The sequence below is a fragment of the Aquarana catesbeiana genome, linkage group LG13 (assembly GCF_042186555.1).
Source record: "Aquarana catesbeiana isolate 2022-GZ linkage group LG13, ASM4218655v1, whole genome shotgun sequence".
Lineage (NCBI taxonomy): Eukaryota > Metazoa > Chordata > Amphibia > Anura > Ranidae > Aquarana > Aquarana catesbeiana.
The window spans coordinates 121,925,847-121,942,042 of NC_133336.1; the positions used below are offsets into that span (position 1 = coordinate 121,925,847).

Consider the following 16,196-nt stretch of genomic DNA (forward strand, 5'->3'; position numbering starts at 1 on the left):
TATTGTAACCGGACATCACGGGCATTCAGGGAGGGCAAGCCAGGACGGCCGCTTTCAAGTGCCGTCATTGTTGATGTATTTGGGATTCCGGCCTCAGGCCCAACTGAGCCAGCATAGTTGGCTGAATGTTTTTGTAGAAAATTATGGAGAACACAGCAGGCAAGTATTATATGGTTCAGTTTATACTCCGCCATATGGATGGGTGTCATAAATAATTGGAACCGGCTGGCCAGGATTCCAAATGTGTTCTCCACCACTCTTCGGGCTCTGGCCAGCTGGTAATTAAAAACCCTCTGTTCCGGGGTGAGGGTCCTCATCGGGAATGGCCGCATCAGGTGGTCCCCCAGCGCAAATGCTTCATCAGCAAAGAACACAAATGGGAGACCTTCAACATTGTCCTCTGGAGGTGGCAAGTCCAAGCTGCCATTCTGGAGACGCCTGTAGAACTCCGTCTGGGCGATGACTCCACCATCGGACATCCGGCCATTCTTCCCCACGTCCACATACAAGAAGTCGTAATTAGCCGACACCACCGCCAACATCGCTATACTATTAAACCCCTTGTAATTATAATAGTACGACCCCGAGTTGGGTGGTGGGACGATGTGGACGTGTTTCCCATCAATTGCCCCTCCGCAGTTAGGAAAGTCCCACCGCTGGGCAAAGTGGGAGGCCACAGTCTGCCATTCCTGTGGCGTGGAAGGAAACTGTTGAGGAAAAAACAATAAACATTACTATTTTTTCACAGAAACCTGGCAAGCAGATTAGACACAAACATTATGGGGCAACCTCCAGATAGCATTTATTAAGGGGAATTTAACAACAACAAAGTATAAGGTACACCTATCATATTCCCCCTCCCCCCTCATGGGCCATTTCTAACATTATAGGGGGGGGGGAACTCTTGGACAGGTAACCCTCTTCACTTCATTGAGAGATGAATGCCTAAATACAGGGTATTACTTGGAACAGCCCCTCCTTAGTTACACTATTGGCAGCCCACTGGACAGGTAAGAAGTGTCATAATACAAAGATATAAATACACACTGTACACATTTGAGCACATTTGGACATTCTGCTATTACCTATCAAGATCATAATAGGATACAAAAACTTTAAACAGTACCATTGGAAAGTATACAGGCAGGCCCTTGCACTACATGCTTTGGGGAATTAATCCATAAATCTGAGCACTAAAGAGATGGGTATAGTGTGTATGGGTTTGGCAAAGTCAGCAGATAGATGATTGAAGATAGAGAATTGGGATCAGCTGACTTAGCAGTTGGGGGAGGGAGGGTTACAAAAAATTTGGGGACACCACAAAAAAAAGCCTCTGCCACTCTGCCTGAATTTAAATCAAAAATAACATTTCAAAACATTTTAGGGGGTGTTTGGGGTAAAGCACTACTATGGAGCTGATAAAATACATTGTTAAGTGACTACATGAGGTGAATATAGGGCAGGAGACACCATGCTGGGGAGGTTATTGAAGGGCAAATATGTATGAAGGACATAAAATAATAATTACATAAAAATCCAGCATGCATGAGGACAAAGGGGACATTCACAGCATATTACAATCATGGTAATTATGGAATGAGGGAAGAAATACAATATATTATCAAACATTCAATACAATAAAATGTGATATAAAAGGATAAAAATCTTACCTTCATATACTCCTTCTGCAGGACCTGTATGATGGCAGAACAGGTCTCTGGGATGATGATCCCCAGAGCCTGGGGGGAGATGCCTGTCGAGAACTTCAAGTCCTGCAGGCTTCTCCCTGTGGCCAAATACCGCAAGGTAGCGAACAACCTCTGCTCCGGAGTGATGGCTTGCCTCATGCAGGTATCCTGCCTGCTAATATAGGGGGTCAGCGAAGCCAACAAACTGTGAAATACGGGGTCCGTCATCCGGAGAAAGTTCCTGAAATCATCAGGATTATTCTCACGGATCTCACGGAGCAAAGGCATATGACAGAACTGGTCACGCTGAAGCAACCAATTCTTGGTCCATGAACTCCTCCCCACCCTGTTCATGGACTGGACTTGTGTCAAGGTCAGGACCCCAACGCCAAGCCCCCGCACAGCACGAACTCTACGAGGAGTACGCATACGAAACATGGCTAGAAAACGGTCGGCTGCTCAGAACGAAGTAACAGAACGCACTGAAGAACAGCAAGGCCTGTGAAGAGCGACCTGAAAAACAGCAACGAGCGGACAAGATCGCACAGAAAACTCCAATACGAACTGACTGCACGCACTGAAGAGCAGATACAAACCCACAAGCACAAACTGAACGGCAGAAAACGATCTGAAAGCCACGAGTCTGAAAAAGCGCGAATCGTCTCTCACCAAACTTTTACTAACACGAGATTAGCAAAAGGAGCCCAAAGGGTGCCGCGCTTGGTTCTGAACTGGCCTTTTCTAGTCTCGTCGTACGTGCTTGACGTCACCGCGTTCTTGGCGATCGGAAATTCCGACAACTTTGTGCGACCGTGTGTAGGCAAAACAAGTTTGAGCCAACATTTGTCGGAAAAAATCCGAGGATTTTGTTGTCGGAATGTCCGAACAAAGTCCGACCGTGTGTACGGGGCATAATAATGTATAATACGACACACTAAGCACACTAAATGTGAGGTCCTATACATCATTAGAACAAATAACATTGTGTGGAATATATATATATATATATATATATATATATATATATATATATATATAATATATATAAGCAACAAAAGACACTTTAAATAAAACACCACTGTGATGCCTAAACCAGTGATAATTAGTGATAGACGTTTCCAGTGATATAAAGTAAGCTTGAAGCACAAAAAGTCAAAACTAGTGAAGAGGCTGGTCCATGGATCCCATAAAAGGTTCACAGCAATTTCCAGTGCCCGCCACCTTCCAAACTATGCGCTCACCTCCATTACTGACCTTCCACAGGTCAATATGGGCCTTTCCCTTTAAGGGGCTAAAGAAACCCCTGGTGGGTGGTTGGAACAATCCTTATCGGTAGTACTCATAAAGAATTCAGAAAACTGACATAATGCTGAACCTTTTAAAACCACTTTAATAAAAACCATAAGAAATGACAAGTCACATTTTTCAGTGCACTAGCTCTGATGCACTCATAGCATGCATTGCACTATAAGGGAGTGCAGCCCCCTTAAGGATCGCTTGGATGTAGTACTGGCAATCACCAAACAGGGTACAATCTTCCTCTTATGCCGCGTACACACGGTCGGACTTTCCGGCATACTTGGTCCGGCGGACCAGAGTGTGCCGGACAATCCGCCCGTGTGTGGGCGGCGGCGGACTTTTCCGGCGGACTTCTTCCCAAAAGCCCGCCGGACCTAGATTTCAAACATGTTTGAAATCTTTCCGTCGGACTCAGTTTCGGGCGGAAAGTCCGCTCGTGTGTGTGCTGGTCCGACGGAAAGCCCGCTCGTGTGTAGGCTGGTCCGACAGACCAAATACGACACGAGGGGATGGTATTGCATCTCGCGCTCGCTGCAATAGGAAAAACAAATCTTCCTATTGCGGCGAGCGCGGGGCATACCAGGCCCTTAGGTCTGGTATGGATTATAAAGGGGAACCCCGCTACGCCGAAAAAACGGCGTGGGGTCCCCCTAAAATCCATACCAGACCCCGATCCGAGCACGCAGCCTGGCCGGTCAGGAAAGGGGGTGGGGACGAGCGAGCGCCCCCCCCCCTCCTGAACCGTACCAGGCCGCATGCCCTCAACATGGGGGGTGGGTGCTTTGGGGGAGGGGGGCGCCCTGCGCCCCCCCCCCCAAAGCACCTTGTCCCCATGTTGATGAGGACAAGGGCCTCTTCCCGACAACCCTGGCCGTTGGTTGTCGGGGTCTGCGGGCGGGGGCTTATCGGAATCTGGGAGCCCCCTTTAATAAGGGGGCCCCCAGATCACGGCCCCCCACCCTATGTAAATGAGTATGGGGTACATGGTACCCCTACCCATTTACCTAGGAAAAAAGTGTAAGTAATAAAACACACTACACAGGTTTTTAAAATATTTTATTAAACAGCTCCGGGGGGGGATCTTCCTCCGGCTTCGGGGGGTCTTCTTCCGGCTTCGGGGGTCCCTCCGCTTCATCTTCTCCCGGCGTCCGGTTGGTTCTTCTCCGCTCTCCGGCCTCTTCTCCCGGTGTCGCAGGTCTTCGGCCGGCCCCTCCGCTCTCTTCATGTAGCTCTATTGCGAGCGGAGGTCCGGACTTCTGGGCTTCTTGGCTTCTTGGCTTCTTGGCTTGGCTTGGCTTGGCTTCTCTTCTCTTCCCCCAGATGTTGACACGACGCTCTCTCCGGCTGGACTGGTTTCTGAGGGCTGCGTTGTGACTTATATAGGCGGAGACCCCGCCCCCATATGATGTCACAGTCCCTGGGCATGCTGGGACTGTGACGTTTTAGGGGGCGTGGTCGACCACGCCCCCCGACCACGCCCCCTAAAACGTCACAGTCCCAGCATGCCCAGGGACTGTGACATCATATGGGGGCGGGGTCTCCGCCTATATAAGTCACAACGCAGCCCTCAGAAACCAGTCCAGCCGGAGAGAGCGTCGTGTCAACATCTGGGGGAAGAGAATAGAAGCCAAGCCAAGCCAAGCCAAGAAGCCAAGAAGCCAAGAAGCCCAGAAGTCCGGACCTCCGCTCGCAATAGAGCTACATGAAGAGAGCGGAGGGGCCGGCCGAAGACCTGCGACACCGGGAGAAGAGGCCGGAGAGCGGAGAAGAACCAACCGGACGCCGGGAGAAGATGAAGCGGAGGGACCCCCGAAGCCGGAAGAAGACCCCCGAAGCCGGAGGAAGATCCCCCCCCCCCGGAGCTGTTTAATAAAATATTTTAAAAACCTGTGTAGTGTGTTTTATTACTTACACTTTTTTCCTAGGTAAATGGGTAGGGGTACCATGTACCCCATACTCATTTACATAGGGTGGGGGGCCGGGATCTGGGGGCCCCCTTATTAAAGGGGGCTCCCAGATTCCGATAAGCCCCCGCCCGCAGACCCCGACAACCAACGGCCAGGGTTGTCGGGAAGAGGCCCTTGTCCTCATCAACATGGGGACAAGGTGCTTTGGGGGGGGGGGCGCAGGGCGCCCCCCTCCCCCAAAGCACCCACCCCCCATGTTGAGGGCATGCGGCCTGGTACGGTTCAGGAGGGGGGGGGGCGCTCGCTCGTCCCCACCCCCTTTCCTGACCGGCCAGGCTGCGTGCTCGGATCGGGGTCTGGTATGGATTTTAGGGGGACCCCACGCCGTTTTTTCGGCGTAGCGGGGTTCCCCTTTATAATCCATACCAGACCTAAGGGCCTGGTATGCCCCGCGACGGGGCTCGCAAGGTGTCAATCTCGCCGATAAAAGCGGCAAGATTGACATCCTTTTCTAGTCCCGTCGCACCTGAGTCACGTTCAAAATGAACGGACTTGTCCGTGTGTGGGCAAGTCCGTTCATTCTGAAAGTCCGCCGGAACTCCGGCGAAAGTCCGTCGGAAAGACGGGCGGACTTAGCCCGCCGGAAAATCCCGGCGTGTGTGGGCAAGTCCGTTCGTTTTAAAGTCCGGCGCACCTGGCGGACAAAGTCCGTCGGAAAGTGTGCCGGACCAAGTAGGATAGAAAGTCCGCTCGTGTGTACGCGGCATTAGAGCGTGCTGACGTCACCAGGCCTTGCCCCGATAGTTCAAGCAAATCCTTAAAGTGATTGTAAAGTCTCGTTTTTCGCTATGGGGGCGCAATCGGCTTCGATTGGGTCTTGGATCTAGTAACCTGGAAGCAATGTCATGACCTCACTTCCAGTTTACAGAAGACTTAAAGGCGCCAAATTTAAAAAAAATTCCAGTATTCAAAACAGCCAAACTTGGCGTTTTTGAACGCTTTTAAGTGCAATAGAGAGATTTGGGGTCTTATAGACCCCAGATCCCTCCATAATGTGTACCTGTCACTGCCTGTTTCTGTCACAAGGGATGTTTACTTTCCTTCTGACAGCAATAAAAGTGATCAGACATTTTTTTTTCAAAGGGACAGTGTAAAAAAAAAAATTAAAAAGAATATATATATATTTTTTTTAAAGCGCCCCATCCCTCCGTGCTTACATAGCTGGGGGGGGCCTGTGTAATATGCAGATGGGGGGGAGGGCGCTGTGTGATGTAAAGGGGTCCAGAGGTAGTGTGTGAAGCCACAGCCGTGCGCCCACACTTGCAATGCCGGCGCTGCAGAGAGGAAGGGGAGACGAGCAAGGCTTTGCTGCCCCACATCACTGGACCCTGTGACAGGTAAGTGTCCAATTATTAAAAGTCAGCAGCTGCAGTATTTGTAGCTGCTGACTTTTATTTATTAATTATTTTTTTTTTAGCAGAACTCCGCTTTAAGTGGAAAAAAGTTGCTGACCCTCTTGTTCTAACAGGGTTTCTTTTGAGATTGCCATGTATTTGGCTCCATCTATCTTCCCATCAACTCTGACCAACTTTCCTGTCCATGCTGAAGAAAAGCATCCCCACAACATGATGCTGCCGCCACCATGTTTCACGTGGGGATGGTATGTTAAGGGTGATGTGCAAGTGTTAGTTTTCTGCCACACATAGCGTTTTGTTTTTAAGCCAAAAAGTTCAATTTTGGTCTCATATGACCAGAGCACCTTCTTCCACATGTTTGCTGTGTCCCCCACATGACTTCTTGCAAACTGCAAATGGGACTTATAGCTTTCTTTCAACAATGGCTTTCTTCTTGTCACTCTATAAAGGCAAGATTTGTGGCGAGCACGACTAATAGTTGTCCTGTGGACAGATTCTCCCACCTGAGCTGTGGATGTCTGCAGCTCCTCCAGAGGTACCATGGGCCTCTTGGCTGCTTCTGTGGTTAATGCTCTCCTTAATCGGCCTGTCAGTTTAGGTGGACGGCCATGTCTTGGTAGGTTTGCAGTTGTACCATACTCTTTCCATTTTTGGATGATGGATTGAACCGTGCTCCGTGAGATGTACAAAGCTTGGAATATTTTTTTTATAACCTAACCCTGATTTAAACTTCTCCACAACTTTATCATTTTACTTCCACTTCATAATTATATGCCACTTTGTGTTGGTCTATCACATAAAATCCCAATAAAATACATTTAGGTTTTTGGTTGTAACATGACAAAATGTAGAAAATTTCAAAGGGTATGAATACTTTTTCAAGGCACTGTATGGCCAGCCTTAGGCTCACCATACACTGTACAATCCTTTAGATCTACTGTCATATATGTAGTGAAAGGGCCTGCCTGATTAGATATAGATTGGTTGAATACATTAGGTGTATCCTCCTATTATATTGTTTTGATAAGATTGTGAAGAGGTTGTGCAATCAGATTGTATTATATGTGGCCATCATTTGATTAACTCTGAAGCAGTAAATCATTATGTCGCATTTGATGGTTTTGTTTCATTTCTCAAATAGGACTCCATTTGGACTTGCTGCCACCTCAATTGAGAGGTTGTTTTTCATACATTTCCTTGTATTAGATTTATTTGTTCTTGAATTCCCAACAGCCGTCACCCTTTCGTTTATTCATCAATACCTCCTTTAAAGTGTTTGTTAACCCAAAATAACAAAACAAAAAAGATCCTGTTCCCTTTAAGCATGTTATACAGCACAGTGCTTGTTCTGTGTAAATTGGCCCCCTGTATCACCTAGAAAACCTGGGTGATCCTGCCTGGCTATACCTTCCCTCCTGCAAACTGACCATGGTATATCATGGCTGCTGAGCCCTGGCACCGTGTTCAGTTTACATGCCTCTGTCAGCTGCAGCCCTGCTCTGTCCTTCTCTGTGCTCCCCCCCCCCCCCCCCCTCCCTGTCTGTCTGCTCGTGTCCGTGCACTCCCTCCCCTCCTGCTGCTCAAATAACCTTTCTTGTCCTATATAATCCTCGCTGTGCCCTAATTATAGGTGCGCCTCTCTGTGTTTTTTATTTTAAAAAAATGCCTCCTTTACCATATTCCAGAGCGTCTCCCTGGGATCACGTGACTAGTCAGCTCTCTCCTCTCCTCCCGACTGATGTCAGCGGGGGAATCTCGGCCTCGACTGCTGCAGCTGTCAGACAGGAGCAGCAGAGAGCTGGCCAGTCACATGATCGCGGAGAACCGCTCTGAATTCTGGTAAAGGAGGCATTTTTTTTAAAAAAAGCACAGAGACAGGAGATCCTGTTATTAGGAAACGAGGAGGATTATATAAAGTGGTGAAAGTGGGTTAACAACCACTTTAAGCTGAACCCTCCATCCTTATACATGGCACTATTGAAGCATTCTAGAATATCAACTGACCCCTGTAGTTTTTAAACTTTCATTATAAATGTTAAGATCTTGTGCATACTAACTAGTAATTCGTTTGCTATTCGTTTTCAGATTTTTACAGCCAGTTCAAAAGATTGATATGAATCTTACGGACCTTTTGGGAGAGCTCCAGCGAGATCCATGGCCTGTCCCACAGAGCAAGAGACCTTTGAGATCCTCAGGGGCGGCACTTTCTATTGCAGTTGGACTTCTTGAGGTAACAACAAAATGCTCCAGTCATCTATGCATGAAATTTGAACTTCTTCCTCTGAATGTGCACATTGTGAGTTATGCTGTACTTTGTTGTAATGTAAGTTATTCTAGGGAATGTGCACATTTTAAATACAGGTTGCACTGTCTGCAAACTATGTTGTGGGTAATAAGGAAAATTGAACTAGTCAAGCTTTTAATAATTTTGGTCCAGTTGTCAAGGATGGCAAGAGAAAGGAAGGATTATATTTGTACTTTATCTGCTTAGGTGAATGAAAAGGATAGCGTAAGGATAGAAATATACGTGTTTGCACTACTGACTTGTTATCAAGGATTCATGCATAGGGGCCATCATCTTTACCATTAAGTCGCTGCTTTTTTGAGCCATTGACTTGGTACAAAAGTCAGTGTATGTTAAGGAAAAAAAGACAAAACAAGACACGTGCAGCACATACCTGCAATATTTTCCCATTTTCCCATATTTCATCCCTGTAAATGCATTGCAAGTACAAAAATTTTTTTTTTGTTTATAAATACTAATATTATCAGGGTTTTTGGAAATGAGACTTTTTTTTTATCAGGAACACTGTCAGATACATTGTTTTAGCTGAATGCACACTGATGTGGAGATGCTGGTGTATTGGTTTTGGACAATATGGCAACTGTTTTTGTTGAAATCGGTGAGTTTTACAGTCAGTTTAATGTGAGCGCTGACTGAATTACAGTTGTGCTGAAGAAATTTTCATTGGGGATATGGTGTCCTATGCTGTATTCTGTAGCCCAAGATAAGAACAGGGACAACCAGTAATTATTAGACTTTTTCGAGATGACACAGAATATGTGTACAGGACAATTCTGAATTTTGAACCAATCAGCAGGTTTTCTTTTTAGCATTTATTGAACAGATTTAACAAAATGCTTTTGAAGTTATATATTTGACAGACCAAAAGAGAATTTCTCGTTAGGTTTTACATACACTTTAAGAACAACTTCTAACATACAAGTGTTTATTCTAGATCATTTGGCTCACTGAATATTGAAGCAAGGCTCAGGATAGGGCACATGTCTTTAAAAGCAGGAATAACTTTCAATCTTTCTCCGCTTTCATTCTCTCTATATTTTCTGACACATTTCTTTTAGGGGCATTTGGGTATTTTACCAATGCACCTATTCCTTCACCAGATAAAAGCATGTAACTTGTCTTTAGGACAGTCTAATATCGGTCATGATTTGTGTTTATTTTGAAACAGTGCACCTTTCCTAATACTGGGGCTAGGATTATGATGTTCATTGGAGGACCAGCCACACAAGGCCCTGGTATGGTTGTGGGGGATGATCTGAAGACTCCCATCCGTTCTTGGCATGATATTGAAAAGGACAATGCAAAGTACGTGAAAAAGGCAACAAAGGTGAGTCCTGGTTTCTTGGCTCGGGTTTTCACAAACCTCTTGGAATTTGGTTTTGATGGGCATCAGCTCCACATTTGCCCCTGCCACTGAATGCAGATCTGTGTGGGGTTCCAGGACGATGATGAAACAGATACCAGAACAATGTGATACCAACACGTGCAACCTAATTCACAATAGTTGGACAGTATTTTTTTTGTAACACTTGTAATTTTGCTGCAAAAATGTTCCTCCTTTTGCATTTGACATGGAAAGTTGTTATGCACAATGTTTACAAAAAAATGTAGTGAAATTAAATTATTCAGTGTGGCCGGGCTGACTGGATTACAAACCAGGTCAAACAGAATTGCCAATCCAATGGTACTGTATGTTATTTATACAGTGTGTTTCAAAAAGAGTGACCCTATTTCAAATAGTTACATTTAATAATGAAAATGTGTTACAGTTACATAACAAATTACAAACTATTAAGCAAGTCCTCAGGTTTCACTCACCATGTTATAAATGCTCTATGTGCCCCATCAAGACAATAGCTGAATTTGTCCCCAACGCGTCTGAGCGTGTCTTCTTCCGAAGAAGTTACTGCAGCCGTGATTCTCTTTTTGAGCACATCCTAGTCAACGGGTAATGGTGGAACATCAATGTGTTTTACATTTGTGTCGGCTTGCAAACCATTGGCTTCATATAAAGTCCCACCTCCTCCTCCTTACCCACTGGCTTTTGCTTGCGGGTTTTTTAGATATTGTTTTACATATCCCCACAAGAAAAAATTGCACGGTGTAATGTCTGGAGATCTTGGGGGCCAAGAGTGTAGTTCCAAGTCTTGGGGTCCAGTTCGACCTATCCAACATCAAGACAATTTTGTGCCAATGTCTCTGTGCTCCGTCTTGCTGAAAAATGAAATCTTCAGAGTCTTCATTAAATTGTGGGAAAAGCCAGTCCTTCAGCATTGCAAGATAGAAATGTCCCATAACAGTTTTTCCCTCCAAAAAGAAAGGGCCATAAATATTTGTAAACAAAACTGCTCAAAGTACATTCATTTTCCCCTAAAGTGCGTGGTCGCCCTGGACCTTACGTCCTTACGTAAACGCCCAAAATTGTTTATACCAATGACAAATCTTCTTTGCCACTGATGGCTCAATCCCGAACGGCGTAGAAATGTACGCTGCTCTGTTATTGCAGACTCAGTCTTGCTAAATTGTCGCATAAATGCCATCTTGTTAATGACTGAGGTTAGCGTCTGTTTGGGTGCTAGTATCTAGCACCCATTGTTTGAAATTTTAGGTAGTACAGGTTTAAAAAGCTTTTAAAGGTAAAATTTCTCTTTTTCAAAACAAAAAGACAGACACTAGCCATTTTAAAAGACCAGAACAGATCATTGCAGAGATCATACACAAGTCTACATAAGCACTAAAACCTGTGCAGTAGGACTGCAATAGATAACTTCTAGACTGTGGGGGTTATTTACGAAAGGCAAATCCACTTTGCACTACAAGTGCAAAGTGCACTTGAAATTGCACTGAAAGTGCACTTGGAAGTGCAGTTGCTGTAGATGTGAGAGGGACATGCAAGGAAAATAAAAAAACGCATTTTAGCTTGCACATGATTGGATGATAAAATGAGCAGAGCTTCCCCTCATTTCAGATCTACCCCTCAGATTTACAGCAACTGCACTTCCAAGTGCACTTTCAGTGCAATTTCAAGTGCACTTTGCACTTGTAGTTTGCACTTGTAGTACAAAGGGGATTTGCCTTTCGTAAATGACCCCCTGTATTACACAAACGTGATAGAAGAGCAGTCTAAATGTGTGGGCATCATTATTTAAACCTACTTCAGAGACAAATCTCTCAGAGTAACACTAGACCCTAAAATAGGAGTCTAGTTTCCAACTGAAATATGTCACAGAATATCCAGAAAACTACAAAGATAGGAGGAAAAGAAAGCACAAGAAGAAATTCAGTTTTGTAGCTCCTCGCTCCTGGGTAAAATAGAAAGCACTGACATTAAAGCGAACAAAAAGACTGTGGGGCCTCACAGGCGGTCCTCTCGCGAATGCCAAGGCTCCCAAACCGCATTGTGGAGTGCTGCCTTGTTTGCCAGGTGCGCTCTGAGAGATTCCATAATCTCCACATCCTTTAATCCTGGCGTAAAGCTCAATGGAGGACGGCGGCACTTGTTGCTTCCAGTGAAGGGCTACCAAGCATCAAGCCGCCGTTGTTAGGCTGTGTGTTAATTTCTTAGCTAGTCTGGATAAACTGGGAGGAAGCAACCCTAATAAAAAGATTTTTGGACTGAGGGGTATGTCCAAGTCAAACAATCGCTGAATAAGATCTTGGACCGAGCGCCAATACGGTTGCAGAAGTGGACTTTGCCAATAAATGTGTGACGGCGGCGCCAACAGCCATCTGAAGCTGAGGGGTATATGCCCTATAGGTGAGCTGCAGTCATGTACCCAAAGAAAAGCACCTTGTACAGGTTCTCTTTTTATAAAGAATACATATAGAGCTTTTAGCCGTCCGAGACCATATAGTCCTCCACTGCTCTGTGGAAAATTCTTCCCCAAGGGCCTGCTCCCATTTGAGCATATACCTATTTTTAGCCTGAGTATCCACATTATACTCATTTAATAATTGATAGATATCGGAGATTAGGCCTTTTTGAGAAAGACCAGCTAGGACTATTTGCTCAAACGGGGTCAGTTTAGAGAACTGGAGATTAGGAGCGAAAGATAAAGCGTAATGGCGTATTTTCTTTTTAAAACAAAGTTTTATTGAATCAAAAGTGCATACATGGTATTACATACATCCAGGATATAAAACATATCTTGCAGGTGTGAAGTATTCAATTACATACATGTCCAAGATTGGTTTCAAAGTGTTACAATCACATGGGAAGATTGCTCCAGGAGCTGTCGATAAGTGCTGCCTATACTAACGGTGATATGAGAGGCATAGGGTGGGATGCTTACATGGCGAGACAGACACAGGTTATGTTATGAACAGGTGTCGGAGTCTTGCAGCCAGTGATCCCAGATTTTGTTGTATTTGGCTGAGCATCCTCTGTTAACATACATACATTTTTTGTACGGTAAAGTATTGTTTACGTCCACCTTCCACTCCACAAATTTAGGGGGTAGGGATCTCATCCAGTTCTTGGCTATAACCTTCCGTGCTGAGAACAACGTCTCCTGTAGAAACATCTTTGTGTATTTATCAATAGTATCAAGGAGCAGCTCTATTGGACATTGTTTTGGGTCCAATGCTACCGGAGAGCCCATGGTGTCATGAAGAAAAGTAACAACTTGCGTCCAAAGACCTTGTATTTTGGGGCACGACCATAATAGGTGAATAAAGGTGCCCACCTCCTTCCCACACATCTGGCATAAGGTAGATTGGGTGTTTTTATACCTAGCAACCCTGAGGGGGGTGAGATATGCCTGATGAATTATGTAAATTTGGGTCAGTCTATCGGAGAGTTTGGGCGAGGCAGCCTTGCAGGATTCCAAGGCTTCCTCCCATTCCTCATCCTCCAGAGGGCCTACCGCTCTCTCCCATCGGGGCTTAAGGCCATATGCTAATTTGGTAGATACTGGGGTGGAAAGCATATTGTAGAAGGCCGATGTTAGTTTTCGGGGATCTGTATTCTTGACTATTGCCATGATAACATTAGGTGTAGATTGGGGGGGGGGGGGGGGGGGTATGGGCACGCACCTGGAATTGAGTTTGGGCCGCATGTCTTACTTGTAGGAATCTAAAGAGCATGTGGTTAGGGAGTGTAAATTCTTCTCTAAGTGTAGTGAAGGTTTTGAGGTTTCCATCAGCAGTTAGCTGATGTAGATAGAGAATGCCATGAGTGGACCAGAGGTCCGCGTCGGGCAGTTGTAGAGATTCCGACAGACTTTTATTATGCCACAGTGGAGTATAATCGTTGTATTGCGGTATTTCTAATTTGGAGGAGGCTAAATCCCATGTGCGTCTGTAGTGGTATATTAGAGTCTTTCTATCGTCTCCTAGTCCTGTACTACTAGAGCCCATCGCTATTGCGTATATTGAGTCTTTAGTGTGTCGGGCCCACTTAGGACAGAGTAGCTGGAAGAATCTCTCTGTCTGTCTTATCCAAGTGGTAAAGTTGGGACAATTGGGACGCAATATAGTATAGATTAAAGTCAGGTAAGGCAGTGCCCCCCAGGTCAGTGGGGTTTTTAAGCGCTTGCCAGGCCAGTTTATGTCTGTTGGTTCCCCAAACAAAGGGTTTGAGGAGGGCCTCGAGGGATTTGAAGTGTTTCAGAGGTATACTGGGGTGTGCCGCATAACATAGCCCCCTGATCTCTGGATTAGCTCGGATTGGAGATGGCTAAGGGTTCTGCGGCCAAGGCGTAGAGTAGTGGTGATAGAGGGCAGCCCTGTCTCGTGCCTTTACTGAGGTCAAACATCTGAGACGGCCAGCCATTGGCCACCACCTTGGCCGTGGGCGCCTGATACAGCAGCTGGAACCATTTAATGAATTTTGGTCCAAATCCATATCCCTCCAAGCAGCTCCAGAGATACTCCCACTCCACTGAATCAAATGCTTTTGCCGTGTCTAAAGTTACCACCACCTATGACCCAGCTTCTGCATGCATGGCTTGTAAATTGATGTACAGTTTACGGAGGTTGAATGAAGTGTTACGGCCCGTCATGAAACATGCTTGGTCCGCGTCTATTAGGGACAGAATGACTTTGTTTAGTCTAAGGGATAGCACCTTGGCTAATATTTTTATATCTACTTGTAGTAGAGATATGGGACGATAGGACTTAGGGTAGCCTGGGTCTTTCCCGGGTTTGGGGATAAGGACTATCGTTGCCTCTCTCATAGAGGGGGCAGGGTGAAGGTTTCAAACAGGTGATTATAGAGAGCGAGTAGTGTGGGGGTAATAGTTTGCTGAATTGGGAGTAAAACTCGATGGGGAGGCCATCCGAGCCTGGGGATCTGGATCTGGCAAAGCTAGCAATCGCAGTGACTATTTTGTGCGTAGTGAGGGGTTCCTCAAGTAGGTCAACTTGGTCGCTCGTCAGTTAAGAGAGGGTGATACTGTGGAGGAAAGCAGTCCTCGAGTCGGTTTGTCACCATCGCCTTGTATAGATCTGCAAAGAATTCTCTAAACATAGAGGTCATGCTATGTGGGTCTGTGATCTGTCGGCTTCCCGGGTCATGTAGAGTGATGACGATGGGGGGGGGGGTCTATCTTAACTATGCACTAGGTATGCTAGGAGCTTGCCTGCCTTTTCCCCGTGTTCAGTTTTTGTTTAGTAAAGAAAAGCTTTTTTTCAGGCCTTTGTAAATTGCAGTTGAGTTACCACTCTGGTTTGCATTTTAAGTTGGGCTGTTGTTGCTGGGGTAGGATTAGTGGCGTATTCTTGTTCAGTGGAGGCCAGCTCTGCTACAGCCCTGTCAAAGGCATCAACGGAGTTCGATTTAATTTTGTTTATGTGTGAGATCAGGGACGTACAGGCATATGAGTCCCAAATTGCCGCAATAGAGGTAGTTTGGTCATCTTCTGAAAAGTATAGCTTCCATTGGTCTAGGAGCTCGTCGTCCTCTGACATCAGTGAGAGCCAGAACGGGTTTAGGCACCAGGGCCTCAGTGGTTTATCTATGGGGATACCTAGGGTGGCCCAATATGGGCTATGGTCAGATAGTAGCCTGGGGCAAAAAGCGGTTTCTAAGATTCGTGGTGCTAGGGTGTGTGACACAAGGATGAAATCTATACGGGACATAGAATTGTGGGAGGGGGAGAAGCAGGAGTAGGCCCGTGTGTGTGGGAAGTTGTGTCGCCACGTGTCTATTAGGTGAAAGGTGGAGATAAGTTTTGAGAATTTTGTCTCGTCAGCACATGCGCCTGGTGCCTGCGCTGTTTGGAGTCTGTCAAGAGTGGGACGTAATGTGGTGTTAAAATCACCCAGCCATACTGCTGGTATTGTGGGGTGGCGAGCCATAAAAGTAAATCCTTCCATGACCACCGTTGTGTTGAAAGGAGGGGGTATGTAGAAGGCCATGAGAAGGAACAGCTCACCGTATAGCTTAGCATGAAGGAATACATACCGGCCCTGGGGGTCAGTGAGTACCTCACATAGTTCAAAATGTACCGATTTGGCTATTAGAATTGAGACACCCCTAGCATGAGTTGTGTGGGTGGAATCATACGCCCACCCAACCCAGGGGCGACGGAGGGCCATCTGGAGTCTCCCCTCGACATGTGTCTCAACCAGCACCACCACA

At 46.0% G+C, this 16,196-nt stretch overlaps 1 protein-coding gene across 2 annotated transcripts in view; it reads left to right on the plus strand.

Moving 5' to 3' along the window:
• SEC23A (SEC23 homolog A, COPII coat complex component) overlaps positions 1 to 16,196 on the plus strand; it is a 248,004-nt gene that overhangs the window by 36,607 nt on the left and 195,201 nt on the right. The window contains exons 7-9 of one of the 2 annotated variants that reach the window (XM_073609690.1): positions 7,451 to 7,486; positions 8,395 to 8,539; positions 9,783 to 9,941. In XM_073609690.1, the coding sequence (XP_073465791.1) occupies positions 7,451 to 7,486; positions 8,395 to 8,539; positions 9,783 to 9,941 (340 nt within the window). The remainder of the gene's footprint in view (positions 1 to 7,450; positions 7,487 to 8,394; positions 8,540 to 9,782; positions 9,942 to 16,196) is intronic. The other variant, XM_073609691.1, reaches the window with a different exon arrangement.